Raw genomic sequence first — 18,754 nt, 5'->3', positions numbered from 1 at the left:
GGGCTTGTTAGACAGAGTCCTGCCCCACCCTCCCAAAAGATTCTGATTCAGTAGGTCTGGGATAGACCCCGTGACTTTGCATTTCCAATAAGCTTCTAGGAAACCACACTTTGGAGGCAACTGATATGCACTGTGAAATTGGAAAGGCATCTCAAATATTACGTGAGGATTGGGTTAGGGCAAGAGAATGAACATATATTAAACTTTTACTGTTTGCCAAGAACTTTTAAATATATCACCTCATTTAATTCTCACCTCAACTTGATGAGGCATATTTATTATCTTTCTTTTTTGTCGAGGCAACTGAAACTCAAATTAGTTGATTTACCTAAGTTATAGAGCTAGTAAACAGCAGAGCTTAGATTGGTACCCACTTCTCCTGCAAATATTTACTGTGTCTTCATCTTTTAGACACTGCCCTAGGAACCAGGCATACAACATTGAGTGAGACAGACAAGCTTTCTGTCCTGGTCAAACTCAGTAAATAATTAAAATATAGAGTTTTCAGTACTACAAAGGATGTAGTGCATGGAGTTTACAACAGAAACACAACTCTACAACAGGGCTGGGAAAAGCTTTCCAGGAAAAAAAAAGAGGTGAAATTTACAGGAAGACCTGAAGGATAAGTTAGAATAGATGATAGGTGGGGAGTGTTTTAAACTGAAGATATACATGAAGGCTTGAAGGAACTGAAAGAAGTTTAGAATGTCTGAAGTAAAGAAGGTAGAGGTAACAGATGAGCCACTTGTGGAAGGCAGGAATCATATAATGCTGGGCCATTCAGACTTATTGACTTTAATCAAGGGTAGGAGCATGGTCAGACTTGTATTTTTAAAAGATCTCTATCCTCTCAGTGGAGGATGGATTAGAGAATAGTCAGTGGCCAAGGTGATGCATTAAAGATGCTAGAGGTGAAAATTTGGGCAATACTGTGGTGACTGGGGAAGGGGAGAAAATTCTCAGTGTTTAAAAGTGTTTAAACTTGATGATTGGTGGGAAGGGGAGGAGTGAGTAGGCAAAAGAGGAATCAAAAATGATCTCCAGAGTTCTGAGTGAACACTTTTAGTAAAATAAGGTTCTGTAAGCTTATTATTTCTTATTTTAAAAGAAAAGGTAAATTCAGATGAGTGAGGTTATGTGAAAGTGAAAGATGATGTTTTAGTAAGACTTCAATGACTAGAAGTTATTGACTTGGAAAATAGGAGAGAGAATTACAATCTTTGTGGTTAAGTTTATTATTTTTGTTGTTTTAATTTGCATCAATAGCCTTACTGTCTATTGAGAGTTGAGTTGTGAATGCTAGCGATAATACTTTTTTCCAAGTTCAAGATTAGCCATGAAGGACCAGCCATAAGCTATGAACAATTATTTTGGACCTTGAGTTTCTGAAGCTCCACGTCACTTTTGCTCCCCCTATTTCTTCACACCTTATGCCTTTGAAATGGATAATAGAGGGCTCCTATCAATGTACCTTTGAAGACTTGGACTCCGCCTTCTTTGTCTAGGCTCCGCCCCCTTTCCTTCAGGCCACACCTCTTTCACTGATCCCGCCCCCTAAAGAGGTCGAAGCTGATATGACAGTGTAGTCTCCACAATCCTGACCTATAGGGGATTTGAAGGGTGGGACCGAGATCAATCTTTTTTTCTATTTGTTTAATCAAGTGTCTATCTGGCCCCAGTCCCAACCCACTTCATCTTCAAGCCAAGGATTGGTTGAACTGATCTTGGTGTCTTGCTCATGATTGGTTCTTTCATTCCACCCTCTCTTTCAGCTTTGCAGGCGGGGTTAGCACGCAGCTTCCTGCTCCTGCCAAAAAAATAAAAGAAGAAAAAGAAAAGAAGAGAGCGGCGAAAGAAAAATGTCACGGAGATCTTTGGTTTTTAATTCGCTTTTAGCCTTGTCGGTCAGGCCAAACTCTGCCTTTTGATTGGTCTTTTTACCTGTCCATCCCGAATAGGGGGCGGGATTTCCCCAGGAGACCCACACCTTGTTGCCACTGGCCAAGGAGTGCGCCTGTCTGAAGCTCAGGTCCCAGGATTGGAGGCGGATGCGGACAGGTGGGCGTGGATTGGCTAGGGAAGCCGGTCAGTGTGAGACGGGGGCGGGGCCTCGGCGGCTGGTTGCGCGTGTCCGCCGCTGCCTCCGCTCTATCCGGCTTTGCTAGGGGAGGTGAGTCTGGCCGCGGCTGCACCGGTGGCTGAGGAGGCGGCGGCTGAGGAGAAAACGGCCTCAGCGACTGAGGAGAAAGCAGCCGCGGGGACCGAAGCCGGGTGGGGGGGTGGGGGGGAGACGGAGCAGCCTTGAGCCCTGAGGGGGCCGTCGTGCCGGGGGGACCCACCCGCTCTCCCCCCCAACCCTTCTAGCAGAAGCAGCCGGCTGCGGGGGTAGGAGTCTGCCCTCTTCTGACTGCACCCCGCCTGCCTCCCGGAGCTGCTGTTCTTTGGCCCCGGGACCCTAACCTCATCCCGGGGCGGTTCCCTCTGTCTGGGCGTCCGAGTGCTGCCCACATCTCTTTCATTCCTCCCTGCACCTCCTTACCTTCACTTTGCCCCGATTCCCTTTCTCCTCTCTGTCCTGCCCTGTCGCCTCCTCGGCTCACTCTATCCCCTCCTGCCTCCTTCCTTGGCTCTTTTCTGTTCCGGAAAGTTTAGTATCCCCCTCGTCCGGGCCCCCACCCCCCACCAATCAGGTCAACCAGACTGGGAGTAGGGGGAGATGTAGGGAGGCCTGAGAGTTCGAGGGGGGAAACTGGTTTCCCTGCAAATTTCCCCCCATCTTTTTATTTTGGGGTGGTTCGATTTTTTTTAAATTGTATTTTTGAGAAGGTGGTAGGTGTTTAGAAAAGGATGTGGGAATGGAAGGGGTAGATGAGTCAACCTTCTTACGAGATTCCAAGGGTGGTGTGTTACCTGATCCTTTTCGTGTGTGGAGTTCAGGGGGTCGGGAGGTTTGGCCTTTATTCCCACATTCGAAGTTGGAACCGCCCCCAAATTAAGGATGGAGTTTTAGTACCCACTTGTGGCAGGAAACCTGGGGGGAAGGGGGCCCCTTTTTCCTTTTCCTTTTCTTTTTCCTTTTATTTTATTTTTTGGCAACCCACACCCTTCCACACACACTCACCCCAAAATTAAACACCAAGATCCTCTAACTTGTTTGGATTAACTGATGAAGACATAAAGCCAGTTACGCTCCATGTTTTTTGAGGTGGAGTGAGTGGTTTTTCTTCATTTTTAAATGGCCAAATGACAGCTTGACCTAGTTTGCTTTCCAATCAAAGGGCATTTTTTGAATGTCTCTTTGTGGCGCAAGAGCCAACGCAAAAATGATGGCGGCTTACAATGGCGGTACATCTGCAGCAGCAGCAGGTCACCACCACCACCATCACCATCACCTTCCACACCTCCCTCCTCCTCACCTTCACCACCACCACCACCCTCAACACCATCTTCATCCGGGGTCGGCTGCTGCTGTACACCCTGTACAGCAGCATACGTCTTCGGCAGCTGCGGCAGCCGCAGCAGCGGCCGCAGCGGCCGCGATGTTAAACCCTGGGCAACAACAGCCATATTTCCCATCACCGGCACCTGGTCAGGCTCCTGGACCAGCTGCAGCAGCCCCAGCTCAGGTACAGGCTGCTGCAGCTGCTACAGTTAAGGCGCACCATCATCAGCACTCGCATCATCCACAACAGCAGCTGGACATTGAGCCGGATAGACCTATTGGATATGGAGCCTTTGGTGTTGTCTGGTGAGTATCAAAAGAAAAACACAACTTCTCGTGGTTTCTGCTCATTGTGATTGGGCGAGTCATCTCTTAGGGTTGTCTCCATGTTGACCAAAGTGGAGCAAGCTTCTTCACTCAACTGTAGGAAGACACCCTCACTCACTTAGGTAAAGAGGCCTAATGAGTAGGCTATCTAGGCTTAAGCTTTAGAGTCCTGGCAAGTTTTGGTGGAGAACCCTCTGATGAGTAACGCGTGAGTTTACTGTCTACCAAACTTTTTGCTTAGAACCTAAGGAAACCACTGAGTGTAGGATCAATAGATGGATGTATGAAACGTTTTTCCTATGAAGATCTTGGTCATCTCTCATTTGCCCAATTGCAGCAAATGTCACAACTGACCAAAACTCAATTCCTTTTAATCATCTTATTGGAATATACTTTGTGTAACTGCTTTGCTGTCCCTTCCATCTTTTCAGTCCTTAATTTGTGATCTTGATCCCGGGAATGAGGATAGTGTTCATAGTCGAACCAGTTAAGTCATTTTTTGAGTGGTTTATTTTAAACCGTAAAGCTACAGTTGGGAAGTATGTAGCTTTAGCCTTTTGATAAGAATGTCTTAAATATAGCATCACACATGAGTACCACAAATGAGGTCAGTAGACTGTAGCTACGCAGTGGCCCACATTCAGTGTAATGTTTTAGTGTCATTTAGTGCTTCTTAAGTTGCTGTTATCCCTTGGTTGGTTGCTGTAGTAGGAAGTATACTTTTTAAACATGAAACTGCTCTAATTTTGTTAGTGTTAAGATATTTTTAAAAGTCCAAGGGCTTCTTACGTGCAACATTTTGTCTGTCTTTAGGAAGAGAAGTAGTTTATAGTAAAATGTATTTATCTTTGTAGGATTTTGTTTCTATCAAAACTAGAGTGAACCAAGTTTCCCCCCAAGGATTCAGTATTCTGGTGTGGATAGATGAATTGATGTTTTGAGTGCATTCAAAAATAGATTCTTGTTAATGTCTAGAAAAGCCCCCATCACCATAGGAAAATGAACTTTTTGGAACTAGCCTGGTAAATGTCTCCTTTTGTCATTGTTTTTCAGGCTATAATTGATGAGTATCATTTTTGTATTGTATCTGGCCATCTTTATATGTATTTCAGATTTTATTTTTAAATATCAAATACCCAACTTTTAAAAAAGATTTTATTTATTTATATTTAGAGATGGTAAGGGAGGGAGAAAGAGAGGGAGAGAAACATAAATGTGTAGTTGCCTCTCACGCACCCCCCACTGGGGACCTGGTCTGCAACCCAAGCATGTGCCCTGACTGGGAATTGAACTGGTAACCCTTTGGTTCACAGGCCGGTGCTCAATCCACTGAGCCACACCAGCCAGGGTTTATTTCAGATTTTATAATCTAGGAGGTTGCTGCTGTACTGCTCCCTTCTCTAAGGGTGTGCAATTCCTGGTAGGAAAGAGTATATAGCCAGTAATGAGTAGAGAGTATAGTCCTTTGGTGTCTCTGCTCAGGGACCTGCCTGTTCCTGCCTTGTTCTCTTCCATATCCTATCCTCAGTGGTTGCACTGTGAACTTCTTTCCATTCCTTGCCTGAGCATTGAGGATTCGAAGCTTGGTGAGAGTGGGGAGTGGGTGGTAAGGGTGGACAGGAAAAGGTTGTTCCTCGTGTCAAATTTTGTTACTGATTTACAGAGAATTTGTGTGGATTCTCTTAGATGTGGATACCTTTCATTTTAGTGCTTTGCATACAATGCTAAGAACTAGAGCTACGGAAAGGGAAATGGGTTGCATTTTCTATACTATAAAGTTGTTACCTACATTTCTATCAAATGGTGGTGTGACTTGTAGAAGTTTTAACTTCAAGTTGGTGCTAAGGAAAAGTTTTTATTTTTAAAGGGGAAAGTGAGGAACTGGAGTGCTGAAACATCTCCAATCATGAACATCTGATAGTGGGTATTGTGAATTACTGATACCTGAAAATCCCAGATGTGTTTGATTCAGATTCATTCTAGGTTCTTTCATTGATTGACCCCTTCTACCCCTTAATTGGAGTTTGTTCCAAGTACTTGAAGTGCCTCCTTCTATGCACTGTCTTCTGTTGTAGTACACCACTTGTGTTTGCCAGTAAACCCCTTAAAGGGCTGTGGTCTACTAGAATACTTTGTAAGGGATTTTGTTTGTTTATTTATTTATTTATTTATTTGAGGGGAAGGGAGAGAAACATTGAAGAGAAACATCAATGAGTGGTTGCCTCTTGCATGCCCCCTACTGGGGAACCTGGTCCACAACCCAGGATTGTGCTCCGCCTAGGAGTCAAACCAGTAAGCCCTTGCTCCGCAGGGCGGCTTTCAATCCACTGAGCCACACCAGCCAGGACTAGAATACTACTTTTTCTCCCCACTACTTAGCACAGTGCTGTGGCATCTTTGCTGCATGGTTACCTGATCTGGTCAGGTCCCTTTGTTCTTTAGCCAAGTTTTTCTAGTTAGTTGCATTGAGTGTTTTTGTCAACTGTTATAGGTGAAATACAATTTAGTATGAAAAAAAGGAAGAGTTCCAGGTGTGTGTTTTAGTATGCAAATGCATTTCTATTTTTATATTTGCATACTGTTGACTTGCTGTCTGAATTGCTTATTGTATTTGGAATTTAACCGCTACGTGCCCTGAGTAAGATTGTTAAAACTAGAGATTTGAACACCAAACCAGAGTGAACTATACTCATATTCTTAAACCCAAGCTGAAGATATTACTGAGGTGTTTTACTTTTTAACTAACTGAACCAGAATTTTTCTTTTTAATTTAGAAAGCATCCAGTGGAAACAACTATTTTCTAAAATGATTACAATGTAACATAAAAATATTCTCCCAGTGATACATCATTTGATTTAAAACACCATATACTTCCTTGGGTATTATAAGATTCGCTTCAATTCAAATATATTTAATGTATTTTGTGAATATTTTTCTTCTGGCATGATACAGGAAAGTAAACTATATCTGCTTTCATATTTTTTTTCTGGGTATGAACCCAGTGGTACTAACTGGTGGCTAAAAACGCTGCATGTAATTTTGAGGGATATTGTTCCTGCATGTAGACAAGGAGAGATATTTATAGAAATGATGCAGCATTTTACCATTCAGATTTATCACTGAACAATTTAGTCTACCAGGCTTGATTTCTCTTTCTGCTGAATTTAGTGGAATAACTTATCAGTATTGGACAGTTGTGTAAAAGTAGTGAATTACTTATTAGCTTGCCGTATAGATGGTGCTTTGACAGTTCAATTAAGGTTTCATTAATAACTGTCTTCTGTGTTTTATCTCAAAGTAGGGGTTCCAGCTTACCTTGTAATATGATCATGGGGTAGTGTGAGATACACTCATTGCCAATGATAGAATATTGTTAATGGGTTATCAAAGCATTATATGTAATTTGAACTTTATCAGATGTCAGGGCTTCCATATGGTCATTTTCATAATGCAAAACCAAAACACAAAACAACACCCAAACAGAAACCTAAGTCATTTGGTGAGGATATTATAAATACCTTTTTGTCTCTAGTTCATTGTTACCAGAGGAAGTGAGTATATTGTACTTAAAGATGTGACCACTCTGGGACAAAGAGTATTCCGGTATAAGGCTCCAGAGTCTTATGAGGTATATACTTGCAAGAATTTGAGGAAGCTGATTACATGAGAGGTTTGAGGGCTACTAAACCCAGGCAGTTTTGGTACTGGCAAGCTGAACTCTCAGATTGAGTTAAGGGCACACATTGCCATTTTTAATAAAAGTGAATGTAGAGAAAGCTTCTGCTTTATAAAATTAGTGTTTTTGGTTTTTTACTTACCTGATTAATTGAAAGATAAAAGTCCTGGAATTAATTTGGTCTGGGGCCTTTGTACTCCAAGTTGGAGAACTTGGAATTTTATTCTTACACCTTCCACAGGTTACTATTATTTGTCTTTAAAAACTTAAGTATCACTGTAGTGATACTTAGTTACCAGCTGTGTGATATTGATAAGTTGTTTAACCTTTCTATCCCTCATCCATAAAATGAGGATAATAATAGCTATCTCATAGGATCACTGTAAGGATTAAATGAGGTAATCCTTGTAAACCAATGAATACACTGTCTGGCACACAGTAAGCACTTAATAAACGCTAGCTTCTTAAAATTGTAATTATTATTGGTAGAAAAATCAGACTGTTGTATTAATATGCATAGAAGTGGTTTCATATATGTTCAGATTTACCAGGTGAAATCAACATGCAGACTGTGTTTGGAGGTGAGACTTTACCATAGAGTGTCCACTTAGTTGTGCTATACGCCAGGGAGAGTCAGGGGGAAATATTCGGTCCTGTTCTCTCAATTACTTAAAAAACAAACACAGAAAAATGTATATACATGTTTGTATGGATTTGGTAGGTGTTCTAGTCAGATAATTTCTACTGTTTTAGGAAGCGTTATTGATTTACATACTGGGAAGGAAATTAGGAAATTAATTTTTTTCTTCTCAGAATGTAACAAGTGAAGGACATTCTTGTTATCAAAGTCCAGCTTTACTGGAAATACATTTTACTTGTGTTTGGATGAAAAAGTGTGACTTGCTAAATAAAATCCCAGTGAGGTGGGGAAGTATGTGTGATTTAATGGAGAATTATTCAGTGTAAATCCTTATGCAATGCAAAGATTGTCTAGCTTGCTCATCTTGTGAAAATTAGAGCCATTTTTTTCCTGGTCTTCTTATTCCTCAGATGGCAAATTATAATTTGGAAGAATGGGGAATGTTTTGGGGATATGTTTGGGGGGAAATCCTGGATTTAGTTGCATCAGAAAGATGTATACTAAAGTATAGTAAAGTATATTTTGCCATTAACTGTGTTTTACAGGTTAAGAATCTGTAGTATTGAAGTTTCTCTATTGGCCAAGATTAATAGCCACAGCTGGATTCTTTGGGGATGGGGTGAGGGGGGTCTGCTTTGTGAAAAGAGCTTTGAAGAAGCAGAGCCTGTACCATAAAAGGAAATGGTTGCTCTTCTAGACATAACAACACACTTGTGTGAAACTAGAAATGTGGATATCTATATTGTGAATTTTAACTACAAACGAACATACTTTTAGAAACTGCAGGTTCGTGGTAGTAAAGTAAAGAAAGCAAAGAGAAGGAATAAAAGTAACATAATCTAATGACACTGAGCTGGTTTCTTGGTGATGGAAACTCCATAGCCTGTAACATTGGAAGTCATTTTGTACTTAGGATGTACTTTTAGAAACTGTAGGTTCATGATCATAAAGTAGAGAAAGCAGAGTTAGAGAATAAAAGTAACACAATCTGATGATATTGAGCCAATTTCTTGGTGATGGGAACTCCATAGCCTGTAACATTGGAAGTCACTTTGTACTTAGGCTCCTGACAAGATTATCCAAATTGTATCCAAAAACCAAAAATAAAACAAAACCACAACACAACAAAAGAAACTTGTTTCATTCTTGGGGAGAAATTTTGCTATACTATTAAATATCATCTTAGAAAAAGGACAGATATTTTTTATTTAAAAAAGACATTTCAGAAAGAATTTCCTTTTCAAATAAGCTAAAACAACAATGTCCCTCAAAATTACCCTCAACTTTTTAAGCCATCAGTTAGTACCACTGGTGTGTGTCCTGAAAAAGAAATGAGGGCAGAGTTCCCTTTCATATACTATGCTAGAAGAAGAATATTTGCAAAATGCATTAACTGAATATATGTTTGAATCTAAGTTCCGGTGTTTAATTCTCAAAACACAGACAACTGTAGAAATGTTGTTTCTTGATATAAAAGGCCAACTTCTAATGTAGTACTGAAATATTTTATTATCTTCATTACTTGGAGCTTTAGAGTTTTCACTGATTCTATATTATAGAATTGAGTGGCTGCTCTTGGTGGTTTTTATTAGATTTGTTGATGTCCTCACAGTTCAAGAATCTACTGTTTATATACTGTATGTTCCCTTAATATGCTGATTTGATTTCTTTGATGGAAATTGTCAAGGACAAAGAAACTTCTCCATTTGTTATCCAACCAAATAGAAAGAAGCCATTGGGTAGAAGCTTTTTCACTGTAAGATTATATTTGGGTTTTACTGATAATTCCCTGTGCATCCATAATACTTCAGTGAATTATTTGTTGATTGGGTCATCTAATGTAGATCAACAATGATGTCCTAAGTAATATAGCAGTCAGTTTGATCTTGTTGCTTGGGGTGGAACACAGAGAATGCCTGAGGCAGCAGTTGTAATACTGTCAATAAGCATGTGACAAGTCATTCATTATAGACCTAGTCTGTAGTTCAAGGTACCCTAGCCAAGAGACATTAAAACAAATTCTGGCACTCTGGTATTATGAACAGATGACTTCTAAGAAACTATATTGAGTTGAACTTTAACAGTTAATTGTAATGTTGTGAATAAAGGGAGTATAGGGTTGTCTGCTACTGATCATGCTTGGTGCTCTTTACAGAAATCCAGTTTCACATCTGTGTTCCGAATTAGTTTGGCTAATTGAATCATATATATTGTCAGACAGTAGAAAGTTTTGGCATTGCTGGAACTCACTAGCCAATGTATTTTTTTTGTCAACCTGCTACAGACCAGGACTATTGTAGGATATTTAATTATATAAAGAATTTTGTGAGCCTCTATCAAGCTTCTGCTATTATCTGTGTTGCTCTTGGTACTGTGATAGAGAGATGTTTAGGCCATGATGTTGTCCTGAAGGAACAGTATGAAAAAATAATACATCCTGGTTCTCAGGGTATCTTGATGGAGAATTGAAACTAAATTTGAAACCATTAAATAAAAACTGAAAGATACATTATTATCACTTGTTCTTACAATACTCATTTATTATGTGTTGACTATTTCTCAGGCACTGTGCTAGGTGAAAGGGGTTTCAAGGAGATTATGATACACTGAGAGAGAGACATATGCAACTGGATAATTATAATTCATTACCATTAGTACAGCAAGAGAGATATTCCCTGGATATTATAGGGAACATAGAGGAGGGATTTCTGTGGAAGGTTTAGATGCTTCCTAGAAGAGGTAATATCTCAAATGAGTTTTAAGAATGAGGAAGTCAACTAGTAGGGAAGAGCATTCTTAGGAGTTGCTGAAATGTAGAGTGGGCTAGGAGATAAGGTGGATATAAGGATCAAGCTAGAGCTGGATCCTGAAAAGTTTGGAGTATCCTGCTGAATGAAGATCTGGGACCCCATTGGTTCTTGGGAGATGAGCAAAAAATAAAGTCTTGTTCTTTTTATGAATAAAGCACATACAGGGTGGGCAAAAGTAGGTTTATAATTGTTCATATTGAAAAATACAATAATTAATAAATAATAATACAAAAATAAACTTTTGTGTACTCACAACTGTAAACCTCCTTTTGCCCACACCTGTGTGTACATGCACTACATAAACAGATATAAGGCATATCTCTGGTCCTAAAATTTCATGGGGGGTGACTAGGGGGACAGTGAAAAACTGCTCCTTGGTGGAGGAGTGATCATGAAAAAATATTCATGCCACCTGGAATGGCAACCCAGTGTTGAAAGTTTTTGAATAGGAGAGTGAATGATTCAAATAGATTTTTTAAAAAGATAAATAAATAGAATAATCGAGGGAGCTGAGGTCTGAGCCTTAGGGAATGTACTCCGTTGTAAATGGAAGAAACTATTGGAGGCAAAGCTTATAAGACAGTCAGATATGAAAATGTGTTCACAACGATCGACAACCTACACAAGGCAGAAGATAAATAGTTATGAAGATGGGAGTGATCTTTGGTGCAAACAAAAAAGTCAAAGAAAATGAAGGTGGAGAAAAAGCCATCAAATTTAGCAGATAGATCATTGATAGCATTTGAGAAAATGATTGATTGTATGATTTCCACCCCCCCCTTATGTAGTATGCTTGATTCTAAAGAATGTCAAATCTTGACAGCACTTTGTTTTATTATTAAAATTCTTCCAAATCCTAAGTTTTTATTTCTATTTTAATAAACCAGAGAACTTTATTTTTGTCATGCTCAAGTTACCATTTCCTTGGGAGTAATTTTTTTTTAATGACAGGGTAATAGAGTACTAAACTTGTTAGAAGACATGGTTATGATCCCCACCTTGCTGCCAATGACCCTATGACCTTGATAAAGTTACTTACGTTTTCTGAGTCTTGGTTCCTCATTTATAAAATCCTGTGTTTCCTAAATTTCTGTAATGAAATTGCATTAATATTTATAAAGTATCATGGCATTATTGTGAGCAGATAATCTGCTAGTGACCACAAGACAGCTTTCTTCAGGACTACAGATGTTGAATAGCTTCTAAAATTATTTAAAGGAAAAATGAGATAAATGTAACCCTGTTCCGGTATGATGACTTTACCTTATTGACTAGCACAGTTCTGGAGTCTCTTTGGCCTTTGTTGAGTTGTATACTCATTCCTGAACCAATCACTGTCAGCAGAGATAACATTACTTTTGATCACTCGAGTCCACCCTGGACCTGGAGATGGAGTAAGTTATAAGTGGAAAGGATGAATTCAGGCAACCAGTGCTGGGGAGGCAGTCATTACTGACCAAGAACACATTCATCTAACTCATGTCAGACTCAGGAGAAGTTGACCAGGTACATTTATAGAGCAAAGTAGAATCATGTTCCCTGTGGAGAATTTGTCTTGTCTGCCCTGAATTATTTGTAGTATTTTCTTTTCTAAAGCCCTGTTTGCCTAAAGTAGCAGAGGGTAAAATTGGTACCTGATCCTTGCCATGTTTGCTTTCCTTCCCAGTTAGATCAGATATACCCCATTGATTTCTTTTCTTTCCTCTCTCAGTGTTGTGGTTTTGTTATCTAGATAAAGTTCTCAGTCTTGTTTTCAGTTTAAGTAGTATAGAGCTCAGTAGTGTCAGGCAGCAAACTCCTTACAGGGGAATGGACAACACAGAAACTTTTTGTTTATCCGTTCCTTGACCTAAAATTCTTTCTCTGAACCACAGAGAAAAGGTGAAGAGAGACATTTGAACAAAAAGATAAAATTAGTCATTTGACCCAGATTGCAGCTTTTTTTTCCCCTGTCTTCTTGGATAAAAACCATCCTCAATTTACATAAGCAGGTGATTTTTCTTACATGCTAATTTTCTTAATGTACCATGGCAGAGAGCTGCAGATATGCCAATTGTGTAAGTAAATTGAAATAAACCAGGTGACTTTATCTCATGTTATTATCTTACCAGTACAGAAGTACCCAAAGGGTGCAATTATCAGGTGATTGTCTCGTTGCACATCTAAGTTAACAGGCAGCCTGGCAAAACTCCCCCCCTCCATCCTCCTCACTTTCTTAAATTTTTTTAAATGGAAACTATTGATTTCTATACTTACTTTAATGGGTAGAAATTTACTAATACAGAGGTGGAGAAATTTGAGCTTTACTTTAGTAATCCAGAAGCCATAAAAATTGGCAAAAAGTATGGGTACTGTGTAGAAAAAGGGACACATGCATACTTGATTTGAGTTTGAATTGCCTGAGAATTAGGTGGGAACCTTCAATTATGTTTAATTGGTTGGCTTCCTCTTGTGTTCCTTTTGCCAGGTTCTGCATGTTATAGTAATTGGGGTTATTGAAAGTTAACTGGGTGTATCCTAAAGCCAGTGTTCAAAATAAATATTGATGCATATTCTTTTAAAAACCAAATTAATTAATTGCAACATAGTTTAAGATATCATTACAATATATTTTTAAAGATTTTATTTATTTATTTTTAGAGAGATGGGAAGGGAAAGAGAAAGAGAGGAAGAGAAACATCAATGTGTGGCTACCTCTCACACGCCCCCTACTGGGGACCTGGCCCACAACCCTGCCATTGTGCCCTGACTGAGAATCGAACTGGTGACCTTTTGGTTGGTTCGCAGGCCCATGCTCAGTCCACTGAGCTACACCAGCCAGGGCTCATTTCAATAAAATAGAAATTTTAGAAGGGTACAACAGTTGGTTTTAGGGGCTTTTTCCCAAGAACATTCATGAGTACAAATAATGTCAGTCAATAAAGCACCTTCCTTTATTAAAAGATTCCAATATTAAACTTAGTAATTAATGCTATTTAATTCCTCCAATGTTATATTAGTTACCTATCAATATATATGGGGATTTGGCCCTGACCAGGTAGCACAGTTGGTTAAGAATGTGGTCCCAACGTGCCAAGGTTGCAAGTTCATTCAAGAATCAGCCAGTGAATGCATACGTGGAACAACAAAATCGATGTTTCTCTCTCCCTCTCTCTCCTTCCTGCCCCCATCCCTCCCCTTCCTCTCGTGCAAATAAATAAAGAAAATTATACCCCCTGTAGCTTTGAGGTAATGACTTAGAAATGAATCATAATTTTAAGCTAGCAAGTTAAAAGTTTGGCTAGTCTTTTTATTCCAGTATTTATCTTTAGTTTCAAAAAAAGTAGTTTAGAAGAACTTCAAGGGCAAAAACAGTTCAAGAATATACCTGAGGAAGACTGTATTTTAAGTACAAAAGACAGTATGGTTAAAGAGTTTAGAGTCTATACTCTGATGACAGATTGCCTGGATTTAAATCTTGACTGCCACTTATTAGCTGTTGTAGGCTAATTATTTAATCTGTGTGCCTCATGGTTATCATGTATAAAATAGGGATAGTAATAGTGTATCTGTCTCATGGGGTTGTTGTGAGGATTAAATGAATCAATATAGTATTATATATAGTCTTAGAACTATGCCTGGAACTATGTAAATGTTAGCTGTCATAATTATAATTACCAGTTTCAGAATGGGTAAAAAAAGATAGTGCCTACTTAAAGCTTACTAATTTAGAGCAAATAACCAACAGCTTTTATAGTCAGGTATCAGGTAGGTAACTATACCAGAGATTTTTTTTTCTAGATTAACTCCAACAGCTTTTGAAATAATCATTCAGATTCTGGATACTTTCCAAATGTAAAATTTTTATTTTACACATAAAAGGAGGGATTTTTCTTTGTCTTTAACTCCCTCCTCCCACCCCATTATCAAAGTAATAATATACTTATTGTAGGAAATTTGAAAATTACAGAAAAGCTGCATGTAACCGATAACTCAGTGATAGCCACTGATATCATTTGCTGTATTTTTTCCCAGTTTTTTATCTGATACGTGTGTGTTTGTGATATTAGAATTGTGATCATGATTACATTGTTTACAGTTTACTGTCCTGTTTGTTTCACTAACATTACAAAGGTAGATTTTTGGCTTTTTTTTTTTTTTGAAGGCTGTTTTTTCATTCTCACAAGCCAAGGACGCTGTCAGAAAAGAGTTATAGAGTTGGAACATACTTTAGAATACATGTAGTGTAACTGGTTCCTTTTATAAATGGGAAAATTGAGACCCAGAGAAGCTAAGAGATTTGTTCAAGGTCACACAGCTGGTTGAAGGCTGAGCCAGAACCTTTGCTCTTTTGCTGCTTTACCAGTAATACCTGTCCAACCTAATACCCATTGAAAATGGAGGAAGTGTTCTTATAAAAGCAAAACAAAATAAAAACTGTGCAGCTGAGAAAAATAGAATATTTATAATATTCTGCTCATTGCTTTTTGTGTGACAGTGTCTTAAGGTTTCTGGTAAAAGTTGAAGGCTTTTTTGGTGGAAAACAACTCAGTCTTTTCACATTACCTGTAATTGTGTTGTGAATCTGCTTTGAGGCTATTGTGTCCCTCCCCCCCTTTTGTGAAAAATGTTAAACCTCAGAAGATTTGAAAGAAAAAATGATATACCCATAAACCAGTCTTCTAGATTAACATTTTGTGACTTTTGCATTATCAACTTTGAGGCTATTTCTACAGAACTTGCTGAAATTGCACTTCAATTAAATTTGGATTTGATGTTAAGAAATTTATGGTCACTGCATCAACTCACTGTTCTATGCAGTAAGTTTTGTAAGTTCTCCAACTAGAGAAGGAACTGGAAGTTTTCAATCTTGTGACTTTTGGAATGCTATTTATTCTCTTAATACTTAAAACAAAATTCAGTGTGAATCATATGTGTAAATGAAACATATACCAGTCAAAACTAGGTTTTAAGCAAAATAGGAATATTTCATTCTGCCAAGTTTTTCTTTTTTTGTGGTATTTTATTTCAGGTTGGGAGTTATTTTCAAAATGAAAACCTAAGATCTGGTTTCATAATTTTGTTCATTGTTGAAGCTGAATTTTAGTTACTGTAGTTTTCTTTTTTCAGTAAATTACCCTAATACAGTCAGTCACATGAGCTGATGATGCTGTATTAGTGTCACCCAATTCGCTGCTCTGTATTTTCTCAGTACCAAATAATTCCTTTGTTAAGCTCATTTTCAGTAAATGAGCCATTGTTTCCCAAAGGGCAGTGATTATTTCTATATATAGCACAAATCCCTAAGAAATCGATTTTAAAGTCTTAAAATACCAGTGTTTGGAAGTGGTTGAAATTGTCACTCAGCCTATCAAGCCCACAACTGTGTGTATGAAAAGGGCAGCTGCTGTGTTTGCTCTCTAGGGTACAATATAAGATATTACGCGTACTACAGATCAACTAAAATCAGGTCTTGAAAAGTGAAGTCTTTTGGTTTACTCGGGAAAAGGGGTTGTTTTATTAAGTCCACCCAGTTATTACATTACATAGTTTAATAACATAAGCACCTAGAATAATAGAATAAGGTATCTGGAGTTCACATTTAAATGTAACAGGTAAGGAAATATGTAGGCAGCATTGTTTACTTTATTCAGTTGGTAATCTGTATCTGCAAAATATTACTGACTTCTTAAAGTACCTCAGCAGGAAAGATTAAAATAGGGACACAGTGGTGTTTAACTGGTGTAGATTCTGAAGATCTAGTTACCAACACATATCAGCTTATCTCTATAGGTAGGCAAACTTGAACTAATTTTTATACTGTTTTTTTTTTCTCTTAAAGTAGATGCTTGTTCTTAAAAGACAAACCAAACTCAGTCTCCCTGTTTCTCTTCCTCTCAATGCCAGTAAAGGCAATTATTTATGACCACTTACAACATTCCTTATCCACTGATCCACTGGAAATGATGACTGCTTCAAAGACTGGGGCCACATGTCTTGTTTGTGTCTCCAGAACCTAATGTGGTCCTGAGTAAGAACTTACTGTGTGTTTGTTGTTGAATTGAAAGTTGCTCATGCTAACTTTGTGCATGATAGTGATCATCAAAGAAGAGTACTATTACTGGGCCTTTCCTTTATGTAGATCCCTGTTTCTTCACACAATGGAGTAATTTTTATGAGGGAATACTTTAGAGTGATATTTACACGGCTCCATAATAGTGTTTTGTTTCTCGTGTTTGGATTTTTTTTTTTTTTGAGAGTAAAGAGCCCTAATCCAAAAAACAGTCTATAGTAACGAACTGTTACTAAAAGTAGTCCTTTATTTTGTTATTCTTTTCTATCTTATACATTAAAAATGCTGTTGAATTGTTGAGGAAAAATACATTCTCAATGCAATACTATGATCTCATGTTAGAAAAATAGAAACTGTGCCTACTAAAGTCTCATCAATACATCAAAGCATACCAAACCTGCCAAAGCAGTCTGTGAGACTAGCACAGAAAATTACAAACAATTCTAAGCTCCTTACTCTGTTCTATAAACTTAATGAATAAATGGCAGACTAGTATGTGCTGCAGATCCCTTTTAAAATTAATGAGGAAAGAATGGCTTACTTCAGTGGTTTGCTGGTATATGTTTAACAACAGGATCGCTGAAAAATAAAAAGCCCCAGTTTGTAGGGCTTGCCAGTTTCTGTGGTGTAAAAACTCTTGTAATGATCAATTTTAGGCCACCAACATCAAATCACTAAATGCTGAACTGGAAAAAAAAATAGACAAAACACAGTAGCACACCATTATAAAGTATTTTTACCATACAGTTAAAGTAGGTGTTAAATAACCCTAAGAGCATAAATCATAAGGATGTTTATTCACTGTTAATTATAGTCCCCCAGATTGAAAGCAACCTAAATGTCTGAATAGTAGAGTGGTTAGCTTTGAAACATGCTCACAATTTGTCAAATGAAAATAGTGTCAAAGATTGCCCTCTTAAAATATTTTAAAAATCATTCATATGTTCCAAAAAAAGTCTAGAAGGGTATCTAACAGTAATCATTAGTTTAGTGAAGTGAGAGTCTAGCAGACTTTCACTCTGGATTTTATAACAATATCTTCTACTTTAAAGAAACCCTAAGAGTTTCTTATTATAAAGAATAACTCTAAGGAGGTACATGATAGTGTCCCTATTGTTAGAGGGGGAAACTACAGCCCAGAGAGGTCTAAGTAACTTGCCTGAGGCTTCATAGCTAACAAGTGGCAGAATAGGGCTTTTTACCCAGGCCTGTGCTCTTTTGTTTTTAAGTATATTTATTATGTTATTACAATTGTCCCATTTTTTTCTCCCCTTTATCCCCCTCTGCTCTGCAGTGGCCCTCCACCGTTTCTCCCCTTTAGTTCATGTCCATGGGTCATACATACAAGTTCTTTGGCCTCTCCATTTCCTATACTGTTCTAAACCTCCCCCTGTCTATTTTGTCCCTACCTATTATGCTTCTTATTCCCTGTACCTTTCCCCTCATTCTTCCCCCTCCCTACTGATAACCCTCCCTGTAATCTCCATTTCTGTGATTCTGTTCCTGTTCCAGTTGTTTACTTAGTTTGTTTTTGTTTTTGTTTTAGGTTCAGTTGTTGATAGTTGTGAGTTTGTTGTCACTCTACTGTTCATAGTTTGGATCTTCTTTTTCTTAGATCAAGTCCCTTTGACATTTCATATAATAAGGGCTTGGTGATGAAGAACTCCTTTAACTTGACTTTATCTGGGAAGCACTTTATCTTCCCTTCCATTCTAAATGATAGCTTTGCTAGATAGAGTAATCTTGGATGTAGGTCCTTGCCTTTCTTTTCATCACTCTGAATGTCTTTCCAATCCCTTCTTACCT

General features: G+C 38.3%; 1 protein-coding gene across 2 annotated transcripts in view; it reads left to right on the top strand.

The window, feature by feature from the left end:
- Positions 1–2,042: 2,042 nt before the first annotated feature.
- NLK (nemo like kinase) overlaps positions 2,043–18,754 on the top strand; it is a 155,527-nt gene continuing 138,815 nt past the window's right edge. Inside the window, exon 1 of one of the 2 annotated variants that reach the window (XM_045837109.1) lies at positions 2,043–3,748. In XM_045837109.1, coding sequence (XP_045693065.1) covers positions 3,291–3,748 — 458 coding nt within the window. In that variant the 5' untranslated portion in view covers positions 2,043–3,290. The remainder of the gene's footprint in view (positions 3,749–18,754) is intronic. The other variant, XM_045837108.1, reaches the window with a different exon arrangement.

This window comes from Phyllostomus hastatus, unplaced genomic scaffold (genome assembly GCF_019186645.2).
Source record: "Phyllostomus hastatus isolate PE091 unplaced genomic scaffold, TTU_PhHast_1.1 phas_contig_210, whole genome shotgun sequence".
NCBI lineage: Eukaryota > Metazoa > Chordata > Mammalia > Chiroptera > Phyllostomidae > Phyllostomus > Phyllostomus hastatus.
The sequence above is the reverse complement of the archived record's forward strand: the minus strand, read 5'-3'. Positions and strand labels throughout refer to the sequence as shown.